The sequence below is a fragment of the Pungitius pungitius genome, chromosome 19 (genome assembly GCF_949316345.1).
Source record: "Pungitius pungitius chromosome 19, fPunPun2.1, whole genome shotgun sequence".
Lineage (NCBI taxonomy): Eukaryota > Metazoa > Chordata > Actinopteri > Perciformes > Gasterosteidae > Pungitius > Pungitius pungitius.
The window spans coordinates 754238-774713 of NC_084918.1; the positions used below are offsets into that span (position 1 = coordinate 754238).

Here is a 20476-nt window from a genome sequence, read left to right on the forward strand (position 1 = left end):
CCTCCCCCGCTGAAACGCTCCTGTGCGCGCGCGCGCGTGAGTATCTGCCGGAGAGACTCACACCTTCCGGCGTTAAAGCTGGCGGGAGTTAGCGAGGCGGGAACCGGAAATGAGTGCAGATAAAACCGGAAGTGGTCGGTTTTATTTCGCTCGACAATCTTCTAAAGTTAAAAGAAAACATAATTAAGATGGTGCTGCATTGAGTTTTTGTCATAAAATTAAACAAAATACACAAATAATGAACTCAATAACAGTTGATAAATCAAATTGTTGCCATATTACAATTAAACCTGTAATTTTTGAAAACGATTTTGGAAAATGTGTTGCTTTTGATTAAATATTACTTTAGAGTTATGTGACATTATATTATATTACATCAATGTAATTGTTTGTGTACAAAAAGGGTTTTTAGTGGAGGTTTAGTCTGAAGATGTAAATGAGTTGAGTATTTAAACTGATTATGTTCAATTATATGGCAACACTATTTGCAACATAGTGCACAAAAACATTTATATTTTTCCCTTTTCATATTTTAATCACAGTGGCCAATATACAGTATGTGTGCTGAGCAACATGACGAATGATATGAGACAGAACCATTAGTCAGTTCAAAATATCTGCACAAAACACAAAGATAATACAGCTATAGCTGGAACATCTTTATGTGGCATCACATAGGAATATATACACATAAATCTTACTGTTTTACATATTCTTGTGAATAACATAAATGTAATATTTTAAACACTAAACTCATGTTATGTTTCTTAGTAAAGATCAACTGTGACTATTAACGAGCAGACACTCCCCCCTGCTGGCTAATGAAGGGACACCATCAATGTCTGCAGATGAACACGAGCATTATGGGTACAATCATATTTATACATTAAATGCCTCTAAAGATGTACTTTTAAAACCCAGATGAAAGTAATTGTTTAATCACATGGAAAAAGTCTTTTTCAAATTCAGTATATATTAAAAACTTTATATTCAACATTTCAAAACAAATGTGCATCACAGGATTTTTTCAAGTTATAGCAAAATACCAAAAGTGACCAATAGTTTGGTAATCCCATATTTAACATCATACGATTACAGTCTCACATCAACCCCAGGTGTTCACAGAGGAACGGGTCGTCCTTGAGGAACTCTATCTTCTCCAAACTGGCGTCTTCGCCCTTCTTCCTCACGATGTCGATGACGAAGCGAGCTCTGTCTCTGTGGTTCGGCGTGGCCTCCGCCGCCTCCCCCTCTGCATCGGTGATCACCTTCTTCTCCAACAGTCGGTCCAGCAGACTCTTGAGCACGGGTCCAGAGATCCCCTCGACGAAGCCGGTCCGTACCTCCAGCAGCCTCTCGCTGTGGACGAGGTCCGGAGCGCTCAGCCCGCCGGACGCCCTGACGATGAGGGGGACCCGTCTTTCCCAGACGCAGAGGGAGCCGTCACATTCTTTCAGAAGCAGCTTGATGCGGTTCAGCCTCGTCTCCAGGATCACCTGGAAGGACGGGACGTAGTTGTCGTAGTTGTCGCAGTAAAACTCGGCCTCGCTGGGCTCCACTAGGATCCGGTCGTCCTGGGGACTCGTGGAGAGGACGTAGTCCCGGTCCGGGTGCAGTTTGCACTGCGAGGGCGTCTCTATGTAGCGCTCGGGCCCGACCAGCTTCTTCCTGATGCGCTGCACCTCCCGGATTACCACGTTCCCCGGCAGCATCAACACGTTGAGGAGGGACTCGGGGTCGTCCGGGTCGTTCTGGTCGTCTGGGGCCCGGTAGAAGACCAGAACCAGCGCTCGGACCGGCCGGGGGGGCGAGTGCTCGTCCTTGACGTTGCCGAAAGCAGAAAGCCCCGAGACGTCCACCAGGACGTGAGTCTCCGTCACCTCTTTCGGGCGGAGGAACGCCTCGGCATCGTCTTCCAGGTGAGCCACCGACAGGACGTCGGCCCCCCCCACCACTCAGGATCTCACAGTGTGGGAGCTGAAGGCCGAGCACGGACCTCTGCTCACATCTGATGTCGAACAAGGGTCCCGCTGCCTTCTTGTGATGCCGGGCCAGAAGCCTCTGGTCCCAGGGGACGATCCTGTAAACCACTTCCCCCCCGTCGCCCCCCATGTGGAACACCAGGCCGGTCACGCTGCACAGGTACAGGCCCGGACCGGAGCACCGCAACCTGAAGGTCTCGTCGTCTTCATCGGCCGTGATATCAGGCGTGAACTCCTCGAAGCGTCTTCTGAAGAGCGCGTCGGCTTGTCTCAGGGCCGCAACCTCTGTAGAGGTTACCGGACTCAGTGGAGGCCCGCTGCGACCAGGGGGCGGAGGGAGGCACGGCTCCGGTGGGGCGAGGGCGACGGAGGCGTCCACCTCCGGCAGGAACCCGCAGCCACTTTCAGACTCCACAGGGAGAAGCCGATATGCAGCTTCTCTGGTGGAGTCCTGGATGACTTGAGGACGGCCTACAGACAGGAAGCAGCAGTCTTCAGTGACAGAGGAAAAGCTGAGAGGAAAGCTGTGGCCACTGTAATGTTTCTCTGCTCTGTTGAGAAGACCTGAGATACTGAAGGATAATTCTGAAGGGGAAGATCTAAAATAAGCTCCATAGTCATGTAATTTCTTTTCTCTACGTTCTTCTCCAAGGCTGCAGTAACCTTTGAAGGGACGGTGGGCAGAGAAGGGAGACCAGCTGTCAACCCGATTGACCCTTGATGAACAATCAGCTGGAGGATCTAATGTGGAGACTTTTGTCCGTCCAGGAGTCAATAGGTTCCTCACTGACTGCGTCACGTGCATCTTTCTTAAAAAGTACTCAGTAAGCGTCCGATAATCAGGCGACGTGATCGAACGTCTCCCCGAGGGTGGAACTCTCTTCTCTGAAATCGTCTGGTCGTTGGCGGTCGTCTGTTTCCCTGCTGAACGTTGACCTTCCGTAAGGTCGGGTTCGCCCGGGTTCCTCTTCTCCTTGAGACTCTCTGAGTCCATGCCGGCAGCCAAAGGAGGGCGATACATCTTTTATTTATTTTTTAATCTCAAACAGAAACTTTTAAATCCTCATATTTTTACGGTGTTTGGACCCATCCCTAAGAAACAGAGAAGTATTAGCATAGTTGTTTACATAGAACTAAATGGCAGGAAGAACAGCTAGAAAACAACTACATTATGCAGGAGAGTCCAAACTTACCAGAAGCCCGAACCACCTCAACTGGTTCCTTTCAACCCAAAGGAGCAGCGGCTCTACTCTACTCTACTACCCAGCTCATGATCATGGCCATTCCTTTATTTAAAGGATTTTTTATTGTTGTTTAACTTTATTTCAGTCATTTGTACTATTCAGTGCCAGTTCAGCAAGGTTTACCCTGCTTAAAGCATTTCCTATTATTTTATTATTTCACCCAAAAGAGAAAGTTAAATTAAACTTTTAAAAAACTTAAACATTATAAGCATTTAAAGCGTATCAATACAAACTAATATTTGATGAGAAAGAAAATGAATAAAGCTATTCAACAACAATGAGAAATGTGGAATTGGTTTATTTTATAATGCTTCCATTTCCGGTGTTTGTTTCCTGTTTTGGATTTTGAGGAAACAGAAGCCGGAAATGATCGATTAACAAGATCGATATCCAACCGTTGATCCCCCTTTGGCTCGCTTGCATTCAGCCGGAAGGCTGATCCGTGACGTCATAGTTTGAAATACGATTTTATTCTTTAAACTTCAGCGCGTCCGTTTGACGGTGCGACGCGGTGTGAAAATGGAGCGACACCCGAAACGCGTCAGTGACGCGCCCTGATGTCGTAATAGACGTGAACGAAACCCCTGAATGTGTGAATACACGACAATACACACATTTAAAATAGTTATATTGAATCACATCAAATCAGATAACACAAAGATCAGCCGTAGATACGTTTATTTACTACTTACTAATACTTATAATCACCTGTGTCTTGTTTAATTTGTTTTCCTCCTTTTTATAAAGCGGGTAGAAAGGGATTTCTTTCACATGATAAATCCCCCATGAACAGAAATACAAACATATTCATGAAGGAACAGGTGTTCAGAGTCAGATAACATTGTACTCACATCAAGTCCTTCTCCTCATTTTCAAAATGTCTTAGCTGTTAAAATTATATATTATAAAGTATTCAGTGATCTGGATGTGTGACCGAAACAGAGACCCGGAGCTATTACTGGACCCCCCCCCCCCCGGAGGGAAGGGAGGCCCCGGAGAACCAGGACTGAGGACTGCAGTAGAATGAGGTTCTTCCAAAGGGACGCTGGGGGCAGGAGTCACTTCCGCTTTGGTCCACAGGGGGCGTCAGAGTCACGTTATCATGTTATAAAAAAAACCTTTTCTTCATAAATGAAAATCACACAGTTTAAAGGAACAAAGAAAGCGTTTTTTCTTTATTAATTTCTCTTAAAACCCCAGAGTTGCACAACTTAAATTAATGCAGGTGTCAGTAGAAAAAACCAAAGTGTCATCAAACACCCCCAGAGATAAATAACTTTCACAGTTATTCTTTTAGAAGAATCGAGTCCCCCCCACACAGCATGATTGATGGCGATTATTGATTATTGATATCTGCCTCAGTACATGGGGGGTTTCTCCTCTCCTTTCGGATTGGTCACCTTATCCAGATTCTTGCTGACGATGTCGTACAGTTCGGCCTGCGGGGGAACGGGGGGGGGGGGGGGGGGGAAGCACCGTTTAATTCTTCTTCTTCTCTGACATCAGTTCACAAACACGTCTCTCACAGAGATCTGCTGGACTCACGTGGAAGCCGCGGATGTCGAGGACCACGACTCGGACCTCGTGGTAGATGGACTGGTCCTTCTCGTGGACCAGCGAGCGGTAGTCCATCTGCAGGTGAACAAAGGGGGTCTTTGTCATTTCAGCAAAGCTTTAAAAAGGCTGACGTTTGAGATCTGGACACAGTTTGACCTTAACAAAATTTATTAAAAAGAACTACGGCTGCAACTGTGAAAATGAATTAAAATGAACTAGGGTGCAACTAACGATTATTTTGATAATTAATCGGTCGGTTGATTATTTTTTGGATGAATCGATTAAAAAGAAAACAGCATTAAAAAGCACCTCTCTGCTAAAGGAGCCTGAGTTAGCTCAAGCTGCTCAGCTGGTCACTGTCATATATATATATATATATATATATATAAGGAAGCGGAGTGTTGTTGGGGGACTACTTTCAGTGGCGGATGTATCCACATTGGGTGTGTTTTGAAGGTTGTTTTTGAGCTTTGGGGCTCGTCTCCATCCACACTCACCACATGAGTCTCCTTGGAGGCTTTTCCAACAGCATCTCCCCTCTCTGAGAAGTACCTGCATAACTCAACAGGAGGGGCACAAGTTAGGGAACGCACCCAAACGCACCACAGCTACGGTCCAATCAGCTGGGACCTCATCACACTTCATCCACTGCATTCACACCCGACCCACTTGTTGATGTTGGTCTGGAAAGCTTCCACCTTGGTCCTCACTGCAACGATTCGCTCCAGGATCTTCTCCTGCGGTGAAACAGAATAACTATTAGTTCCTCACCAAGCGCTAAGCGTGTGGAGGAGGAGGAGGAGGAGGAGGAGGAGGAGGAGGAGGAGCCGAGGCGTACCTGGACGGCGACCCCGAAGTCGTTCCCATCTTCTATCTTGGGGATGAGGTGCTGAATCCAGCTGGAGACCTTGGGTACCACAGCACAGAGCAGGGAGGAACTCAGGTGGGCGCCTCCATTAAAGGATTTGCTTCATGCTGGGATTTAACTAAAGTCCACATACGGTGATGATGGTCTCCCTCAGGGCGACGATCTCCGGCTTCACCTTCTCCAGCAGCACCAGGATCTTCTGGTTGCCCTCGATGTAGCCGCACTTAGGAGCTGCAGGACGCACACCACAAACGGCTGTTGGCTTTCTGAACATTGTGTGCAGATTAAAAAGATCAAACACACTTTACCTTTCTTCTTTTTCTTCTCTTCATCGCTGCTCTTGTCCGTCTCCATTTCCTGTAAGATCAATTTTATCTTTATACGGATGCTTTGTTATTTAGCTCTAGATCACTTGTGTAACCAGGAAGTTAAAAGAAGGTTAGTTACAGACTGATGTTTAGACTTTATGGTATAATTTAAATTGTGCTTTATAGAACTATTTTAGGTAAAGTCAGGAAATAATAGCAGAAATCCCACTTTTATTTTGAAAAATTACTTAAAAAACGGGACAGAACATAGTAGCTACATTCATTGAAGCCATTTATTTATTTATGTGAGGGCCCAGAATGCATTGCAGCTGGACAGGTTCTGGAGTTGGACTTTGTAAGGGAACCAGAACAAGTTGGCAGCCGAATTAACACAAAAGCCAGTTTGATTAAATTCTGAGGATGTGATCCCTGAGGAGGAGGAGCAGCAGGAGGAGAGGAAGGAGCTGTGAGGCCTCACCTCCTCATCTGTGCACGGAGGGTCCGGGATGGGGATGTCCAGAGGAGCCTTGATGGAGGACATGTCCGTGATGCTGAACGCAGCGTCCTGAGAAGCAAACACACACATGCGGGAGGAGGAGGACGCACACGTGAGGGGGCCCTTGACCTTGGGGGCGAGCACTGACCTTCAGCAGAGCGTCCAGCTGGGCGATCCTCTGCGGGATGTAGCTGGAGAACAGGTTCTCTGCCTGAAGAACACCTGGTTGGTGATTATTGTGAATACACGACAACAAACAGCAGAACAATCTATGAACACACCTCATGGTTCAGGCTCTGCTGGAAGCTCTCCACCTGTTGAGAAGAAGAAAGCAGGACTGAAGCTTGACGTTTGAGCTGCTGACTCACGGTGCTGAAGACTTTACTTTCGTTTCGGACTCTGGTGCCTCGCGGACCTCGTGTTCGTGGTTCGGAGGAACCATCCGCAGTTAAATGGACTCGGAGGTGGTTCCGTGAGCAGCAGCGAGGACGCAGAGCGACTCACCTTCGCAGCGTTCGCTCGGCTCATCTTCAGGCTGGAGCTCCTCGACATGGCGACCCGGTGAAGTCCGAACAGGAGTTTATTTCAGGCGGAGAGACGACGACGCGGCTCGCGAGGCAGATTCTCCTTTATTTTAATTTCCTCGTCAAGTTTGCTTTCTGTTTCATGGTCCCGTGATACTGTAAGCGCCTCCCACGGTGTCCCTCCGCCGCGGAAAGTAGGACGTGTCTCTATTTTACCTCGAGACGTGTTGCTGCTTTTTAAAAGTTAATAAAACACAACAATATTTCAACTTTAAAGAAACCGTATAATACACATACATTCCACATTGCTACTATACACACGGACATCAAAGGTAAAATGCTATTATTAAATGTCATCTATATAGATATGTGAACTATTTGGGGTTTAATAGCATTAATAGTATACATTTCTCAAAAATACTATGACAACTATTATGACTTTTAAGATTGCAAAACACCCCAAAAGGACCCTTCAAAATAAATCAGGACTGGATGACAGTCATTCTGTACAGTGGTGAACTTTCATTTCATGTTGATTTGTCATATTTTAAATAAATTTACGTAGAGTGGACTACAGTGAACGGGGGTGTTTTTAATTTTGTTTTGGTCTTTATTTTATTTTTATTTATTTGCATTCCTTTATTTTACTTTAATGTGTTGGACGTTCTTTGGTCAGTTTTATTTTTGTATCACACTTCTTACAAAAATAATGTTGGGGACTTTATTTCGAAAAACTCGTTTTGCGACAGGAAGCGGGGCGGAACCCACAGCGTCCGACGGGAGTTCCGCGCTGAAGCGTCGCTGTTCGCTGCGGGACGGAACGGGACGGAACGGAACGGAACGGAACCACTGGACGCGACACGTTAACCGCTGACATGCGTTCAAAGAGTTTTTAACTCCTCTCACTTTTAAACGGAATCAAGCGACCTCGGCGTCTCGCAGCGGCAGGTAACGTCCTCTGGTTTCTGATCAAAGTTTCGGTTTCGGCTCGGAGGGATCGTCGGTACCGGGATTGTTTACTCGGTGGCTTCCACTCGGATTAAAACACCTTTTCACGGAGAGTTATTCACGCGCTTTTGTACGCGGTCGTGAGCGCGCGTGTCACACTCAGATGAGTCCGGACTGGTCACGTGATCAAAGGTAACTTTATATACAAACATGTTTAGAAAGGGAAACAACGCATCACGTTTAAAGCAACACGATCATCAAAACATACAAATAAAATAACAACAATAATAAATTAAGTATGACACTTTAATTTAGTGAACTGTATTTCATCCAAATATTTATATATTTAGATTATTAATGCTATTTCTCTTATTCTTTTTAATTTCTTAGTTGGCTTCAGTCATACAAAACATTTATTTATATATATATATATATAAATAAATTATAAACTGTTTTCAGGTTTTCGTTGAAGGTTTTCTCGTCCGTTCTGTCTATTAATTGGTTGTGTTAAATAGTGTTTTACACGCAAAGAGCTCGACTAATTCTCCCGTACTGGGAAATGATGGTTTCCTTTTCATGTTGTTTTCCTCGCCAGCGATGAGCGGCGACGCGTCGGCGCAGATGGAGGAGGTGAGGAGGAGGTCCCAGTCGCTCCTCTCCTCCTCGGGTTTGGCCCAGGACGTGAAGGCCGAGGTCCAGACCATGGCCGGCGTCCTCCTGCCCCTCTCGCAGAAGTACCGCCTCCTGGGGGCGGAGACCATGTTGAGGGAGAACACGGCGTGCAGCAACACGCTGGAGGTGCATCACTGCTTACACACCACTCAGAAACCTGCATCTTACACTGAAAGGATGTAGAAAGAACTAAAAGTACTCGTAGGTAGACGCCCCCCCCCCCTCACATCCACTCTGTTTCCTCCTCAGGTCCTGGAATCCTTGAGCAGACTGGTCAAGGCCTTGAGCATCCTGGAGAAGTACGGCTGTAACCTGACGAGTCCGGCCCGGCCCCGGTACTGGAGGAGCGTCAAGCACAACAACCCCGTCTTCAGGAGCACCGTGGACGCCGTGAAGGTGAATAGAAGCACCCCCCCCCCCCCCTCCTCGCCGTCACCAGCAGGGCTCCACTGACACAAAGAGTGACCGTGTGACCCCCCCCCCCAGGGAGGCCGGGCCGTGCTGTTCCTGTACGGGTACACCAGCCAGCAGGCGGACGGCCTCAGCTTCCCCGACGACGTCAGCCAGCCGGACGCCGCGCACGTGGCGGCGGTGACGCTGGAGGTCATGACCTTGCGCACGGAGGTGGACATGCTGGTGAAGGTCCGTGCCGCTTCGGTTGGTAGAAGCCTGGAGGTCAGCCGGGGGCTAAAAGGTTCCTTCTGTTCCGTCTTTAGGGAACCCATCCTCACCCGGAGAACTTCAGAGACGTCGTCCCCTTCCTCGTCCCGCCGGTCCGTACCATGTGAAACCTCATTCTAAGCCCCGCCCCTTTTTGGGGGCTAAAAATAACCTGTGATATTGACTTAGTGCCATCAAAACATTTCTAGTTATGATCCATTCAACAGGTCACATGGCATTAAAAAGTGACTATTTCTATTTTCCTGTTTTTGTTTCAAAATAAAAGTCCTCCTGCTCTTTATATAACAATGATCGATTGATTGATTGATTGATTGATTGATTGATTGATATCAGTGTGTCCCGGTGTGTGTTGTCCAGGAGGAGCTGGAGGTCGTGGGGGTCCCGAGTGGAGACCAGCAGCCGGGGGACGAACCCTGTGTCCCGTCCCCACCGTCCCCACCACCTCAAACCCCTCCACCCCCCCAGGCCTCCGGGGGAGAACCCCTGAGACCCTCGACAGGTGAGCGCCCCCCCATAGCGTTAGTATGTTATAGTTCTTTAAACACAGCGCAGCTAGAAGCCTCAATAAGAACAACCCCCCCCCCCCCTCCCCTCCCTCAGTGGGAGACTGTAGTCTGTGCGGCGCCGCCCCGTCTCTGGTCTGCTCGTCATGTGACAGTCGAGCTTTCTGCGACGCCTGCGACGACCTCTTCCACCGACACCCGTCCAGGGACCAGCACAAGAGGGACCAGCTGCAGCAGCAGCAGCAGCCCCCCCCAGGTAGGTCAGCGCCCCCCCAGGCTGCAGAATCAGGAGTGGCTCCGCGTTCTTCTACTCCTCCGTGTCTCCGCAGGGATCTGCACCATCTGTGGGACGTCGGCCGTTCAGGCTCAGTGCTCCACCTGCAGCCAGAAGCTGTGTGACAACTGTGACCAGCTCTTCCACTCGCACCCCGACCGCAGGGGGCACAGCCGCAGCCTCCTCGCAGCCCCCAAGACGTCCAGGTGAGGAACGCCGAAGAGGAGGAGCATATTCTACAAGAAGTTTCATAAACTGAGCATATTTTACATATTTTACATCCTCGGTTGACTCGCTTTGTATCTGTAATGAATGGAGTGAGAAGGCATTCTGAACTGTCTCTGTAGCCCCTCCCTCTCCCCGTGGCAGTGCGCTCGCTGCACCACGGTGAACCCCACGCGGGCCGTCCTCTGCGCCACCTGCGAGCGCCCGCGGCTCGCCGCCGCGCAGGAGGCCCCGCCCCCCGTGCCCTCGTCTCCCAACGCGGGTGAGACTCACGGCCCGACTTCACCCACTCGGCCGCTTTCAGAATAAAAGGTGACTAAGTGAACGCCCCCCCCCCCCCCCGCCCCCATCCAGAGTGGCGCTGCCGGAGCTGCACGGTGGTGAACCAGGGCAGCAGCATCCTCTGTGAGGTGTGTGAGCGCCCCCGTCTGGCCACCCGCCCCCCCGCCGCCCCGCTGCCAACCAGCCCGGGAGCCCCGGGCGAGTCCGGAGAAAAGGTCTGACCTCGGATGCTCGTGAAGAACCTTCAGTGAAGGTAAACGTGCTGTTTTATGAACGCTAACTTCATGAACGCTACATCACCCCCCCCCCCCCCCCAGTGGATGTGCCAGTTCTGCACCTACGTGAACACCAGCCCCGCCGTGGTGTGCGAGATGTGCAACCTCGGCGGGTCCCCCCCGGCGTCCCTGCAGCAGACCCCGCCCGCCGCCAAGGACCCAGCGGCGTCGCCGCCGAGGCCCCAGCCGAAGGCCCGGGTGGACGTGGAGGTGAAGAGGCAGAAGATGATGAGGGACGACGGCCTGCGCCTCGTCCAGCAGATCAGAGTAGGTCGCCGTGACAACTGTCGCTAAGCTCGGTGGCCTGCTGCAACGGCAATCACCCTGCGTCTCCGTCACAGGAAGCAGAGAAGCGCGGCGTCAGCGCCGAGGAGGTGTACGCCGCCATCGGCGTGTGCGGCGCCAGCAACACGAGCCCGTGTGACTGGCTGACGTCGGAGCTGCCTCACCTGCTGGATGAAATCTGCGCCATGGCAGCGTCCGTCCAGGTGGAGAGAGACGGCGAGGGGGCGGAGCCGAGCGCTCCCGTGGTCAAGGGTGACGGCGCCAAGCTCTCCAGAGCCGAGGCCAAGCTGGCCTGGTTGTCGGCGGGAGGAGACACCAACAAGGCCGTGACCCAGCTGCTGAGAGACAGACAGGTCAAGGTGAGACAACAGCGTCATTCAGTGTAGTGACCAGCAGGGGGCGACTCCTCTGCTCCCATAGACGTCTATGAGGAAATGACTCTACTTCTGTGTAGTGACCAGCAGGGGGCGACTCCTCTGCTCCCATAGACGTCTATGAGGAAATGACTCTACTTCTGTGTAGTGACCAGCAGGGGGCGACTCCTCTGCTCCCATAGACGTCTATGAGGAAATGACTCTACTTCTGTGTAGTGACCAGCAGGGGGCGACTCCTCTGCTCCCATAGACGTCTATGAGGAAATGACTCTACTTCTGTGTAGTGACCAGCAGGGGGCGACTCCTCTGCTCCCATAGACGTCCATGAGAACATGACAATTGATTTGTCCCTCAGTAGACCTGTTCTCATGGTCTCATGGTCTGTGTTGCATTGGATCTGATGCGTGTCCTGTGCTCTGTGCAGATGAAGGAGCTCCGCTCTCTGGGCTTCAGGGAGGCGTCTCGCTGCGAGGAGGCCCTGAGGCTGAGCGGGGGGGAGGTGAAGGGGGCGTTGTCTCTGCTGCAGCGCCCCCTGCTGGAGCCCTTCCACCAGCGGATCTGGACGGACCAGCCGGAGCCGCCGATCGACCCCCAGGACCCGGACAAACAGGTGTGTTCACAACCTCAAACAGGAAGTTCAACATGTCTTCAGCTGGACAATGAAGATACGGATACCTACAGCTCCTCCCTGGCTCCACCCTTTGTCCTCCCGCGTTGTCCCCTCACCTCCTCCTGTCTCTCCTCAGAGGACCTGCAGGCGTCTGCTGGCGCTCTACGAGCTGCCCAGCTGGGGGCGCTGCGAGCTGGTCCTCTCGCTGCTGCAGGAGCCGGGCGTCACCTTCTCGCTGGAGGACGTGGTGCAGGCCGTGAAGGAGTCTCACGACAAGGACTTCATCAAGCGCCTCCTCGTCAACGAGTGCCCCTGCTGCCTGAGCGCCTTCCCCCGCAGCAAGGTGGGGGGGCCGAGTGAACTCTAACACTTCATTCCCAGTTTGAGCCGGATTTGTTAGAATGCTTCAAAAAGGCAGCGAATAAGCCTTGACCCCCCCCCCTCAGATGCAGTCCCTGACCTCCTGCCAGTGCTCCGTGTGCCACGAGTGCTTCAGGCTCCACTTCACCATCGCCGTGCGGGACAAACACATCCGGGACATGGTGTGTCCCGTCTGCAGCGAGCCGGACATCAACGACCCGCAGCAGCTGGACAGCTACTTCTCCACGCTGGACATCCAGGTGAGGCACGGGGGGGGGGGCTTCTTTCCTTTGTGGACCCTCTCTGCAGCGTCGACCTCACTCCTCAGAACAAACGATTCCTTTCACCACATTCTGTAAAAACAGAAAGGTCCGAGCTCCTCGTGAACCTGTGACGTCATCAACAACAGTCATGTGACCACAGAGAGGATGATGGAATGGAATCGATAAGCTTTAGCCACACGCCATAATGATCTGGATCACACGCTACAGTCTAACTCCGCCCACTTTTAGATGACACAGAACCTCAATCTACGTGTTTAAATGTTACTATTTATGACATCATTCAAAGGCTCTCAGATACCTGCAGTCCACCCAACGAATACAATCCTTGTTTGTTTGTCTTCCAGCTGCGTAACTGCCTTCAGCCGGACGAGTACGAGCTGTTTCACAAGAAGCTGACGGAGCACGCGCTCATGAAGGACCCCAAGTTCCTGTGGTGCTGCCACGTGAGTCCACCTGGAGTCATGTTGTTATTATTATTAGTAATAATGATCATGTGATCGTATTCCCGTTGACATCCGACAGCCAACAAAAGAACAATGAAACCCAAATGCTTTAAGACTGAAAGAATTCAGCCACACGGCTTCTCTCGTTCTGGTAGATTTTTTTGTCAGCCTGAAGAACAACTCCGTAACATCAGGAAGAAGAACATTTAATTTTGTACTGTAGAAGTAAAGTTAAGAAAACATCAGACCCTTGGCATCAGTGCTTGGCACTTTCTGCTTTGCCCTTTGACCTTGCACTTCTCAACCAGGACAAGACAGTGACTCTTTGATTATCACCCCCCCCCCCCCCCCCCCCCCCTTTTTATTCCTCCCAGTGCACCTCGGGCTTCATCAACGACGGCGACCAGCTGAAGGTCACCTGCCCGTCCTGCCGCCGCAGCTTCTGCGCTCAGTGCAAGAAGCCCGTGAGTAGCCCCGCCCACATTCCACCGCCAGGTCATGATGAAGGTTGAGTTCAGCCTCGGGACTCAAGCCCCCCCCTTTACCCCCCCCAGTGGGAGGCGCAGCACCAGGATCTGTCCTGTGAGCAGTTCCAGCAGTGGAAGAGGGACAACGACCCGGAGTACCAGAGGCAGGGCCTGGCCGGCTTCCTCCGGGACAACAGCATCAGTGAGGACCCCCCCCCCCCCTTTATTCCTCCTGTTGGTCTGATTCCTCAATGATTGAAGGACACGTTTCTGTGTTTATGCAACACAATTAGACTAAAAAACACCACAAGGCTAACGTTACACTACGATGCGTTCAGGCTCTGTTCTGTAAAAGTGAGACTTCACTAAAAGGACGACGTGTCCGTCCTCCTGCAGCCTGTCCTTCCTGCAGGTTCCAGTACGCGCTCACCAAAGGCGGCTGCATGCACTTCAGCTGCTCGCAGTGCCGCTACCAGTTCTGCAGCGGCTGCAACAACCCGTACCACAAGGTGACCCCCCCCCCCCCCCCCCGCCGCGAGAGCAGAAGCTCCACTTTCCCAACCAACTGTTATTTGAACATTTTAAAAACCTTAATCTGAACTGAAAATGTAATATTATGTGATTGACCTGATATTTTCTGCCCTGCAGACGGTCTGTAAGGCGGCGCAGTGCAGCTGCCCCGGGCTGCACGCGCACCACCCGCGGGACTGCCTCTTCTACCTCAGGGACTGGGAGCCCCCCCGCCTACAGGCTCTGCTGCAGGTGCCCAAAAAAACGCACAAGAGAAATAATGGTTGAGCTTTTAGGGTTTTAGCGGGTTTTCTGAGGTCAGCTGGTACCAGCAGAATAATACTGATAGAAGTAAAGGCGGTAACTGTTAACTAAGGTGAATACTCCCATTGGACGGGTGGGAATGGGTCACAGATACAAACCAACGCGTCGGTCCTGTTTGTGTCTCCAGAGGAGCAGCGTGGACTTCAACACGGATCCTTCTGACGGGTCTCAGTCCGGTGAAACTTCTTCACACCTTCAGAAATGTTCCTTGTTCGTTCAGCTCATTTTGAATGTCCGTTTAGCGGATCGATCGATTGATATTTACTGGCACCATTGATCTGTCACAGAGGCTTGCTGTGTGATGGAGCAGAAGGACGAGAAGACGGAGTCTCCGTGTGGCCTCCACACGCAGCCGGGACAGGCCGGCCTCTGCGAGTGAGTGACAGCTGCTACAAAGACATGCAAAAAACATGCTGTTGGACCACAGAAAAAATATATAACATACATAATCATATTTATACATATATATCTTTAAAAAGGAGTAAAACAACAGCTGTAACAACCCTAAAATAAGGTCACATGGGGAAGTGGACCCACCTGAGCTCAGGTGAGGGAGGTCTCACCTGGAGCTGTGTGCCCCTGCAGGAAGCACTACAAGGAGTACCTGGTGAGCCTCATCAACGCCCACTCCCTGGACCCCGCCCCCCTCTACGAGCCCAGCGAGGTCATCAGGGCCTGTGAGCGCTACCTGGTGGACACGCAGAAGGTGGGGGACGAGGACGAGGACTTCTTCCTTGCTCGACTCCTCAAGGTGAGGCCCCACCCTGTGGGGGCGGAGTCTAATCCGGCCGGCTCCTCAGGGGTGGAGTCACTCCCTTTTTGAGTCGCCTTCAAAATAAAAGCAGAAATAATGCATCAGAGTACATTTCTTTGTACTAATGATGTTTTTTCTCCACAGAAACTGATGGAGGTTCCTCTCGGGGAAAAAGTTCCTCGGAACAAATAGAAGTTTCGGCAGCAGGTGGTTGTTGGTTTTTAATTATACTCCAAATGTCGTCTGTGTTCCAAACCTCGGGGGCCTGTTGTCTCTTAGTTCTCATCGTCATGACGATGACCTGATTACCAAAAGCTTTGTTTCTTTGTGATCTTTTCCATAGATACTTATAATACTTTCTGAGAGGAATTTATTTGTGGTGTGAAATTCGAATATTTTAAATTTTGGAAATGTATGTTTACAATATTTCTTTCGGGGCAGAATTATATAAATACACACATTAAGAAATATAAAGGGTGAGTTTGTAATCTGTTTGGCTTTTATATGTGACTGGTGAGTGAATAGAAAAATAAATATTTTGAAGTGTGGATTCATTTTTATTAAATATACTTTAATAGTACAGTGAGTGGTGATGTATTTCTACTACCAGAAATACTAGAATGAGATGTTCTTCTCCATCTGTTAATTATTAACTTTACATATAAAATATTAAAGCTATTTTCACGACTTAAAACTACATTATGTGAGATGTGGTACAGTAAAAAGATCAATGAATACTGCTCCAGTGAAGTGGTCCTGAAGCAGTATATATAATAAAGTGTGTACTTCTGTTCTCGTGCACGCCCCCTGGCGACACGCACACGCACACGGCGGCTTCCTGAAAGTCACGTGACTTCGAGGAAAAGGAGCGTCTGCAGAGCGGCAGTCGGGTATCGGACCGCAGCACCGCCTCAGTCCTCTCAGTCCGCTTCAGTCCTCTTTAGACCGCTTCAGTCCGCTTCAGTCCTCGTTAGACCGCTTTAGTCCTATTTAGTCCGCTTCAGTCCTCGTTAGACCGCTTTAGTCCTATTTAGTCCGCTTAAGTCCGCTTTAGTCCGGAGGAAACGAGAGCGAGGTAAAGGAAACCTAACTTCCTTATTTAACATCTGTATTTCAGTATCGTGTGTGTGTGTGTGTGTGTGTGTGTGTGAGCCCCCACACGGCTCGTCGTGTTGTTGTTGTTTTGAGGATGAGTTTATGGTCTCGAACTTAAAGCTGCACGAGGCTCTAATCGATATTCGTAAAGATGATGCGACTTTAAATGTGACGTCTGTTGTTATTGTTGTTTATTGTTTACGGGTCCTTACAGTAGTCATGGCAGCGGGGAGGACGAGGTCCACGCGCAGACTGCGGTCCTGGATAGTCGAACAGGTGTGTGCGTGAGCGTGTGCGCGCGAGGGAGATGGAAAGGGAAAGATAGAAATATCTTAAGTGACGTCATCGTACTAATACAGTACAGTTAATGTAAGAGTACTAATACCACACAGTCTAAAGTACTGTTAATGTAAGAGTACTAATACCACAGTCTAAAGTACTGTTATTGTAAGAGTACTAATACCACACAGTCTAAAGTACTGTTAATGTAAGAGTACTAATACCACACAGTCTAAAGTACTGTTATTGTAAGAGTACTAATACCACAGTCTAAAGTACTGTTAATGTAAGAGTACTAATACCACACAGTCTAAAGTACTGTTATTGTAAGAGTACTAATACCACACAGTCTAAAGTACTGTTAATGTAAGAGTACTAATACCACACAGTCTAAAGTACTGTTATTGTAAGAGTACTAATACCACACAGTCTAAAGTACTCTGTTAGTGCAGGTATTAAACTCAATGTTTACAATAATAATAGTTGTATTTCTGCCTGTACTTCATGGTGTATATTTACATGTATTATTTTTTGTACATTTTAATATTCTGTACCTGAGTAGCTGTAGGAAGTGACTTATGTGTCAGTGTTCCAACACGCGTGTGTACTTACACACGTATGTTCCGGGTGCAGGTGAGCAGTGGGAAGTACCCCGGGCTGGTGTGGGACGACGATCCCAGAACCATGTTCCGCATCCCGTGGAAACACGCCGGGAAGCAGGACTTCAGGAGGGACGAGGACGCCGCCATCTTCAAGGTGGCCGTGTCCCGCTTGTCTCGAGGGTCGTGGGACAAAGGCGGGGGGGCGGGGGGGGGTTGACCTCTCCGTGACCTCTCTTTCTCTCTGCAGGCGTGGGCGGAGTTCAAGGGCAAGCCGACGGTCGGCGGCCAGCACAGCCCCGCCTCCTGGAAGACACGCCTCCGCTGCGCCCTCAACAAGAGCCCCGAGTTCACCGAGGTGACGGAGCGGGCGCAGCTGGACATCTCCGAGCCGTACAAGGTGTACCGGCTGGTGCCCCTCAGCGAGCAGGGTGAGGAGGTCCACAGGGAGGAGGAGGTCCACAGGGAGGAAGGAGGGGCGTGGCTTGGCTCACACATTTAACTCCTGAAGCTCTCCTCCTCGTAGGCCTCGTGGTTCCTGAGAAGAAACCTGCAGCGAGGAAGAGGAAGAGGAGCAGGAGGAGGAGCATCAGGAGGAGCAGCAGCGAATCGGAGAGCAGCGACGTGGAGGTGAAGCAGATAAAGAGGGAGGAGGCCCCCTCTCAGCCGGTGAGCTTCATGGTTTCATGCTTCTACTTGGAGTCAAAAGGACGTCACATGACTAAATGAACGAGGTCGCACTTCATTTAAATACAACACAAAAAGAGCAATGCAGTGAAAGACAAATGACCCCTGAAATGAGAAGTAAATAAATGCAGAATTATTAAATTGGTCTTTGTAAATAAATAAATGGATTCATGACATTAAAGTCCTGTTTAATAAAAAAATCCAGAAATAGTCAGTTAATAAATGTATAATTGTCCACTTAAATATTCTGATTGTTGTAGAAATTTATAATTATCGCATCAAAGTTATTATAAAGAAATTATTATGAATCATGAAATAAGTCCTTGTGAATAAATAAACATGAATTAATAAAAGTCCCCTGGATACATACATGTGGAATTATGAAATAACAACCTATTATTAATTCATTTTATTCAGGATGTATTACTGCGGTATATTTATGTATGAACACTGTTAAGCGTGTGTTAAGCGTGTGTTAAGCGTGTGTTAAACGTGTGGCCTTCAGGGAGCTGAGGAGTCTCTGCTGTGGCGGGACGTCCCGGTCCAGATGGCAGAACCCGCTCAGGCCCCCGCGCCCTCGGACGGTGAGTTCAAGGCCCGCCGGATCGATCGAGACCCTTTCAGCTCAAAGCGTTCTGACGACGTAACGTCTGCATGGCTTTAACATCAAAGCGATGTCAGAGTGAAGAGGCGTGTTAATAGAATGACATCATCCGTCACGGTTACTGTGACCTCCGTGACGACCTCTCTCCGTCCGCAGCGCTCAACGAGCTGCAGGTGGACGTTCGCTTCGAGGAGAGCGTCGACGCTCCGGCAGGAGGTAACGACTGAGCCCTTACAAAATAAAAGCCTTTTACATCTGGGGGCACAGGGGCGTGGGGGCAGGAGGACTCACACAAAGAACAGACGGGGGTTCGTACAGATTTCATTGTGAGAGGTTTTGTCCGTGCGTCGCTGCAGGTCAGGACTCCTTCAGCGTGGCGGTTCACTATTTAGGCGCCGAGGTGCTCAGGCGTAAGATCCACAACGACGACGTCCGCATCACGTACCTGCCCCCCTCCCACGCGCCCCCCACGCCGGCGGTCACCAAGGACCGCTTCCCCCGCGTCCAGCTGCCCGACCCTCCGGCGGCGGTGGCGGCGGGGCCCCAGCGCCAGGCGCTGCTCACGCTGCTGCCCTTCATGGAGAAGGGGGTGGTGCTGACCGCCACGCGGCAGGGCGTCTACGGCAGGCGCCTCTGTCAGGGGCGGGTCTTCTGGACGGGGCCGCACGCCGCCGCCGGCCCACGTAAGATGGAGAGGAACGCGGAGCCGGAGATGCTCTTCAGCAAAGAGGCCTTCAGGCAACGTGAGTCCTTCTACAGATCCACTTGGAGAAGGTTTCCTGTGGTTTTACGCTCACTAAATATTTCATCATGAAGTACTGATGATGCACTTTTCGTCTCTTATGATCAGAACTCGACGTGTTCCGCTCAAGCGGCGGCGCCCCCCCGCGCTGCGGCGTCACTCTGTGCTTCGGCGAGGAGTTGAGTGACGCCGAAGACCCGGCGGGAAAACTCATCATCGTTCAGGTGAGTCCTTCTTACCTTAAACTGGATGTAAATGAAGCACAGTCCATGGGAGCGATTCCTGCTGAACACTCACCTGATGTACCTGCTCCCAGGTGGGCTTCCTGTGGGCGGAGCAGCAGCTGCTCAACGCGCGCTCCTTCTGCGACTCCATGGACTTCCTGCAGGCGCTCGCCAGCGAGTCTCCGCTGGGGGAGATCACGCTGAACCTGGTCTCCGTCCCGCCGGACGCCCCCGAGGCCTCGGCCTGCGGGTTACCCTGAGCACACGGCGCCCGCTTTCAAAATAAGAGCCCGAAGGGCTGAGCCATGAGGTCCATCACCTTGGACGCACCAACTATGAAAAAAGGGACTACGTCACAATCGATTAGATTCAGAAACACTTCTGCTGCCAAAAGAAGAGTTTCTGGCTTTTTTTAATGTTCCACGTGGCTCAGCCCTGACTGTTAGCACTAAACAAATGAGCACTTATGAAAAACACTTCAACATGTCAACGTAGAGATTAGTACTGGAAGCACTACGGGGGGGGGGTCTGCACGCAGGAGCTTCTCCATCGTGACGATCTGTGATTTTTGTGTCGTCTCGTTCTTCCTGGAAATGTTGAAAATGTTGAAAATGTGATGTGTGTTTGTGTGGTTCCAAACCTGTGGGTGGCGACCCTCCAAAGGGTCAAGAGAAGAACAGCAAACATTTAATTCTAATGGATCACTGGATAATGAATTTTTTTTAATCAGTGCTTCAAAAGAGAAAAAAAGGTTGTTTTAAAGAACTGGACGAGCCCCCGATCCCACAGTAAAATAAAGCACACATAATAGAAGATGAAACACAAACACACAACTCTTAAGGGAAGTTATTCTTTGTTCGGCTTTAGTCGTTTTATACATTGATACATTTTGTTTTTACAAATGTGTGTTCAAAATCATGTAATTTTTTTCAAAATCATGTAATTTTCTCTATTATGTAATAAACCTAATGCATTATCTACTACATCATGTCGAGT

The 20476-nt window shown here is 50.1% G+C and overlaps 4 protein-coding genes across 7 annotated transcripts; 2 read left to right on the forward strand and 2 right to left on the reverse strand.

Moving 5' to 3' along the window:
- Positions 1 to 523: 523 nt before the first annotated feature.
- LOC119198579 (uncharacterized) lies at positions 524 to 4227 on the reverse strand. Its single transcript, XM_037455920.2, is given in 3 exon segments — positions 524 to 1947; positions 1949 to 3074; positions 3622 to 4227. Coding segments are annotated over 2 exon segments (1902 nt in total). The 5' UTR covers positions 3004 to 3074; positions 3622 to 4227; the 3' UTR covers positions 524 to 1100.
- A 145-nt stretch (positions 4228 to 4372) lies between these two features.
- Positions 4373 to 7154, reverse strand: psme2 (proteasome activator subunit 2). The gene is made up of 11 exons (XM_037455921.2): positions 6960 to 7154; positions 6737 to 6769; positions 6604 to 6666; positions 6438 to 6524; positions 5960 to 6008; positions 5785 to 5882; positions 5622 to 5690; positions 5453 to 5520; positions 5281 to 5335; positions 4772 to 4858; positions 4373 to 4665 (listed from the first exon to the last, which is right to left on the reverse strand). The coding sequence occupies exons 1-11, from the start codon at positions 7005 to 7007 to the stop codon at positions 4585 to 4587; spliced, it is 738 nt and encodes a 245-aa protein (XP_037311818.1). The 5' UTR covers positions 7008 to 7154; the 3' UTR covers positions 4373 to 4584.
- A 444-nt stretch (positions 7155 to 7598) lies between these two features.
- Positions 7599 to 15798, forward strand: LOC119198578 (E3 ubiquitin-protein ligase RNF31-like). 3 transcript variants are annotated; one of them, XM_037455918.2, is made up of 24 exons: positions 7603 to 8119; positions 8523 to 8725; positions 8849 to 8995; positions 9086 to 9241; positions 9316 to 9372; positions 9638 to 9779; positions 9881 to 10039; positions 10113 to 10263; positions 10405 to 10544; positions 10637 to 10779; positions 10882 to 11106; positions 11181 to 11483; positions 11923 to 12108; positions 12245 to 12451; positions 12555 to 12728; positions 13097 to 13195; positions 13570 to 13659; positions 13750 to 13864; positions 14059 to 14171; positions 14311 to 14424; positions 14624 to 14672; positions 14784 to 14871; positions 15082 to 15247; positions 15395 to 15798. In XM_037455918.2, exons 2-24 carry the CDS (start codon positions 8525 to 8527, stop codon positions 15440 to 15442), a joined length of 3273 nt encoding a protein of 1090 aa, XP_037311815.2. In that variant the 5' UTR covers positions 7603 to 8119; positions 8523 to 8524; the 3' UTR covers positions 15443 to 15798. The 3 variants fall into 3 exon arrangements, 2 of the variants coding, with proteins under 2 accessions (XP_037311815.2, XP_037311816.2); XM_037455919.2 differs by having other exon boundaries at positions 7603 to 7927; XR_005114535.2 differs by lacking the exons at positions 14624 to 14672; positions 15395 to 15798 and having other exon boundaries at positions 7599 to 8119; positions 15082 to 15223.
- A 290-nt stretch (positions 15799 to 16088) lies between these two features.
- On the forward strand, positions 16089 to 20463 carry irf9 (interferon regulatory factor 9). Of its 2 annotated transcripts, none has more exons than XM_037456152.2 (10): positions 16089 to 16325; positions 16560 to 16621; positions 17258 to 17380; positions 17474 to 17654; positions 17750 to 17892; positions 18416 to 18494; positions 18671 to 18730; positions 18871 to 19257; positions 19365 to 19480; positions 19573 to 20463. In XM_037456152.2, exons 2-10 carry the CDS (start codon positions 16565 to 16567, stop codon positions 19738 to 19740), a joined length of 1314 nt encoding a protein of 437 aa, XP_037312049.2. In that variant the 5' UTR covers positions 16089 to 16325; positions 16560 to 16564; the 3' UTR covers positions 19741 to 20463. The 2 variants fall into 2 exon arrangements, with proteins under 2 accessions (XP_037312049.2, XP_037312051.2); XM_037456154.2 differs by having other exon boundaries at positions 16563 to 16621.
- Positions 20464 to 20476: the final 13 nt, after the last annotated feature.

Coding starts and splice junctions, on each gene's coding strand:
- psme2 (XM_037455921.2), bottom strand. CDS start 7,007: ATGTCGAGGAGCTCCAGCCTGAAGATGAGCCGAGCGAACGCTGCGAAG. Junction 6,009..6,437: donor CTCCGTGCACAGATGAGGAG/GTGAGGCCTCAC, acceptor TTGATCTTACAG/GAAATGGAGACGGACAAGAG. Junction 4,859..5,280: donor CCTCCAAGGAGACTCATGTG/GTGAGTGTGGAT, acceptor GTTCACCTGCAG/ATGGACTACCGCTCGCTGGT.
- LOC119198578 (XM_037455918.2), top strand. CDS start 8,525: ATGAGCGGCGACGCGTCGGCGCAGATGGAGGAGGTGAGGAGGAGGTCC. Junction 10,040..10,112: donor GCAGCAGCAGCCCCCCCCAG/GTAGGTCAGCGC, acceptor GTGTCTCCGCAG/GGATCTGCACCATCTGTGGG. Junction 14,425..14,623: donor GCCTACAGGCTCTGCTGCAG/GTGCCCAAAAAA, acceptor TTGTGTCTCCAG/AGGAGCAGCGTGGACTTCAA.
- irf9 (XM_037456152.2), top strand. CDS start 16,565: ATGGCAGCGGGGAGGACGAGGTCCACGCGCAGACTGCGGTCCTGGATA. Junction 17,655..17,749: donor GGTGCCCCTCAGCGAGCAGG/GTGAGGAGGTCC, acceptor TCCTCCTCGTAG/GCCTCGTGGTTCCTGAGAAG. Junction 17,893..18,415: donor AGGAGGCCCCCTCTCAGCCG/GTGAGCTTCATG, acceptor TGTGGCCTTCAG/GGAGCTGAGGAGTCTCTGCT.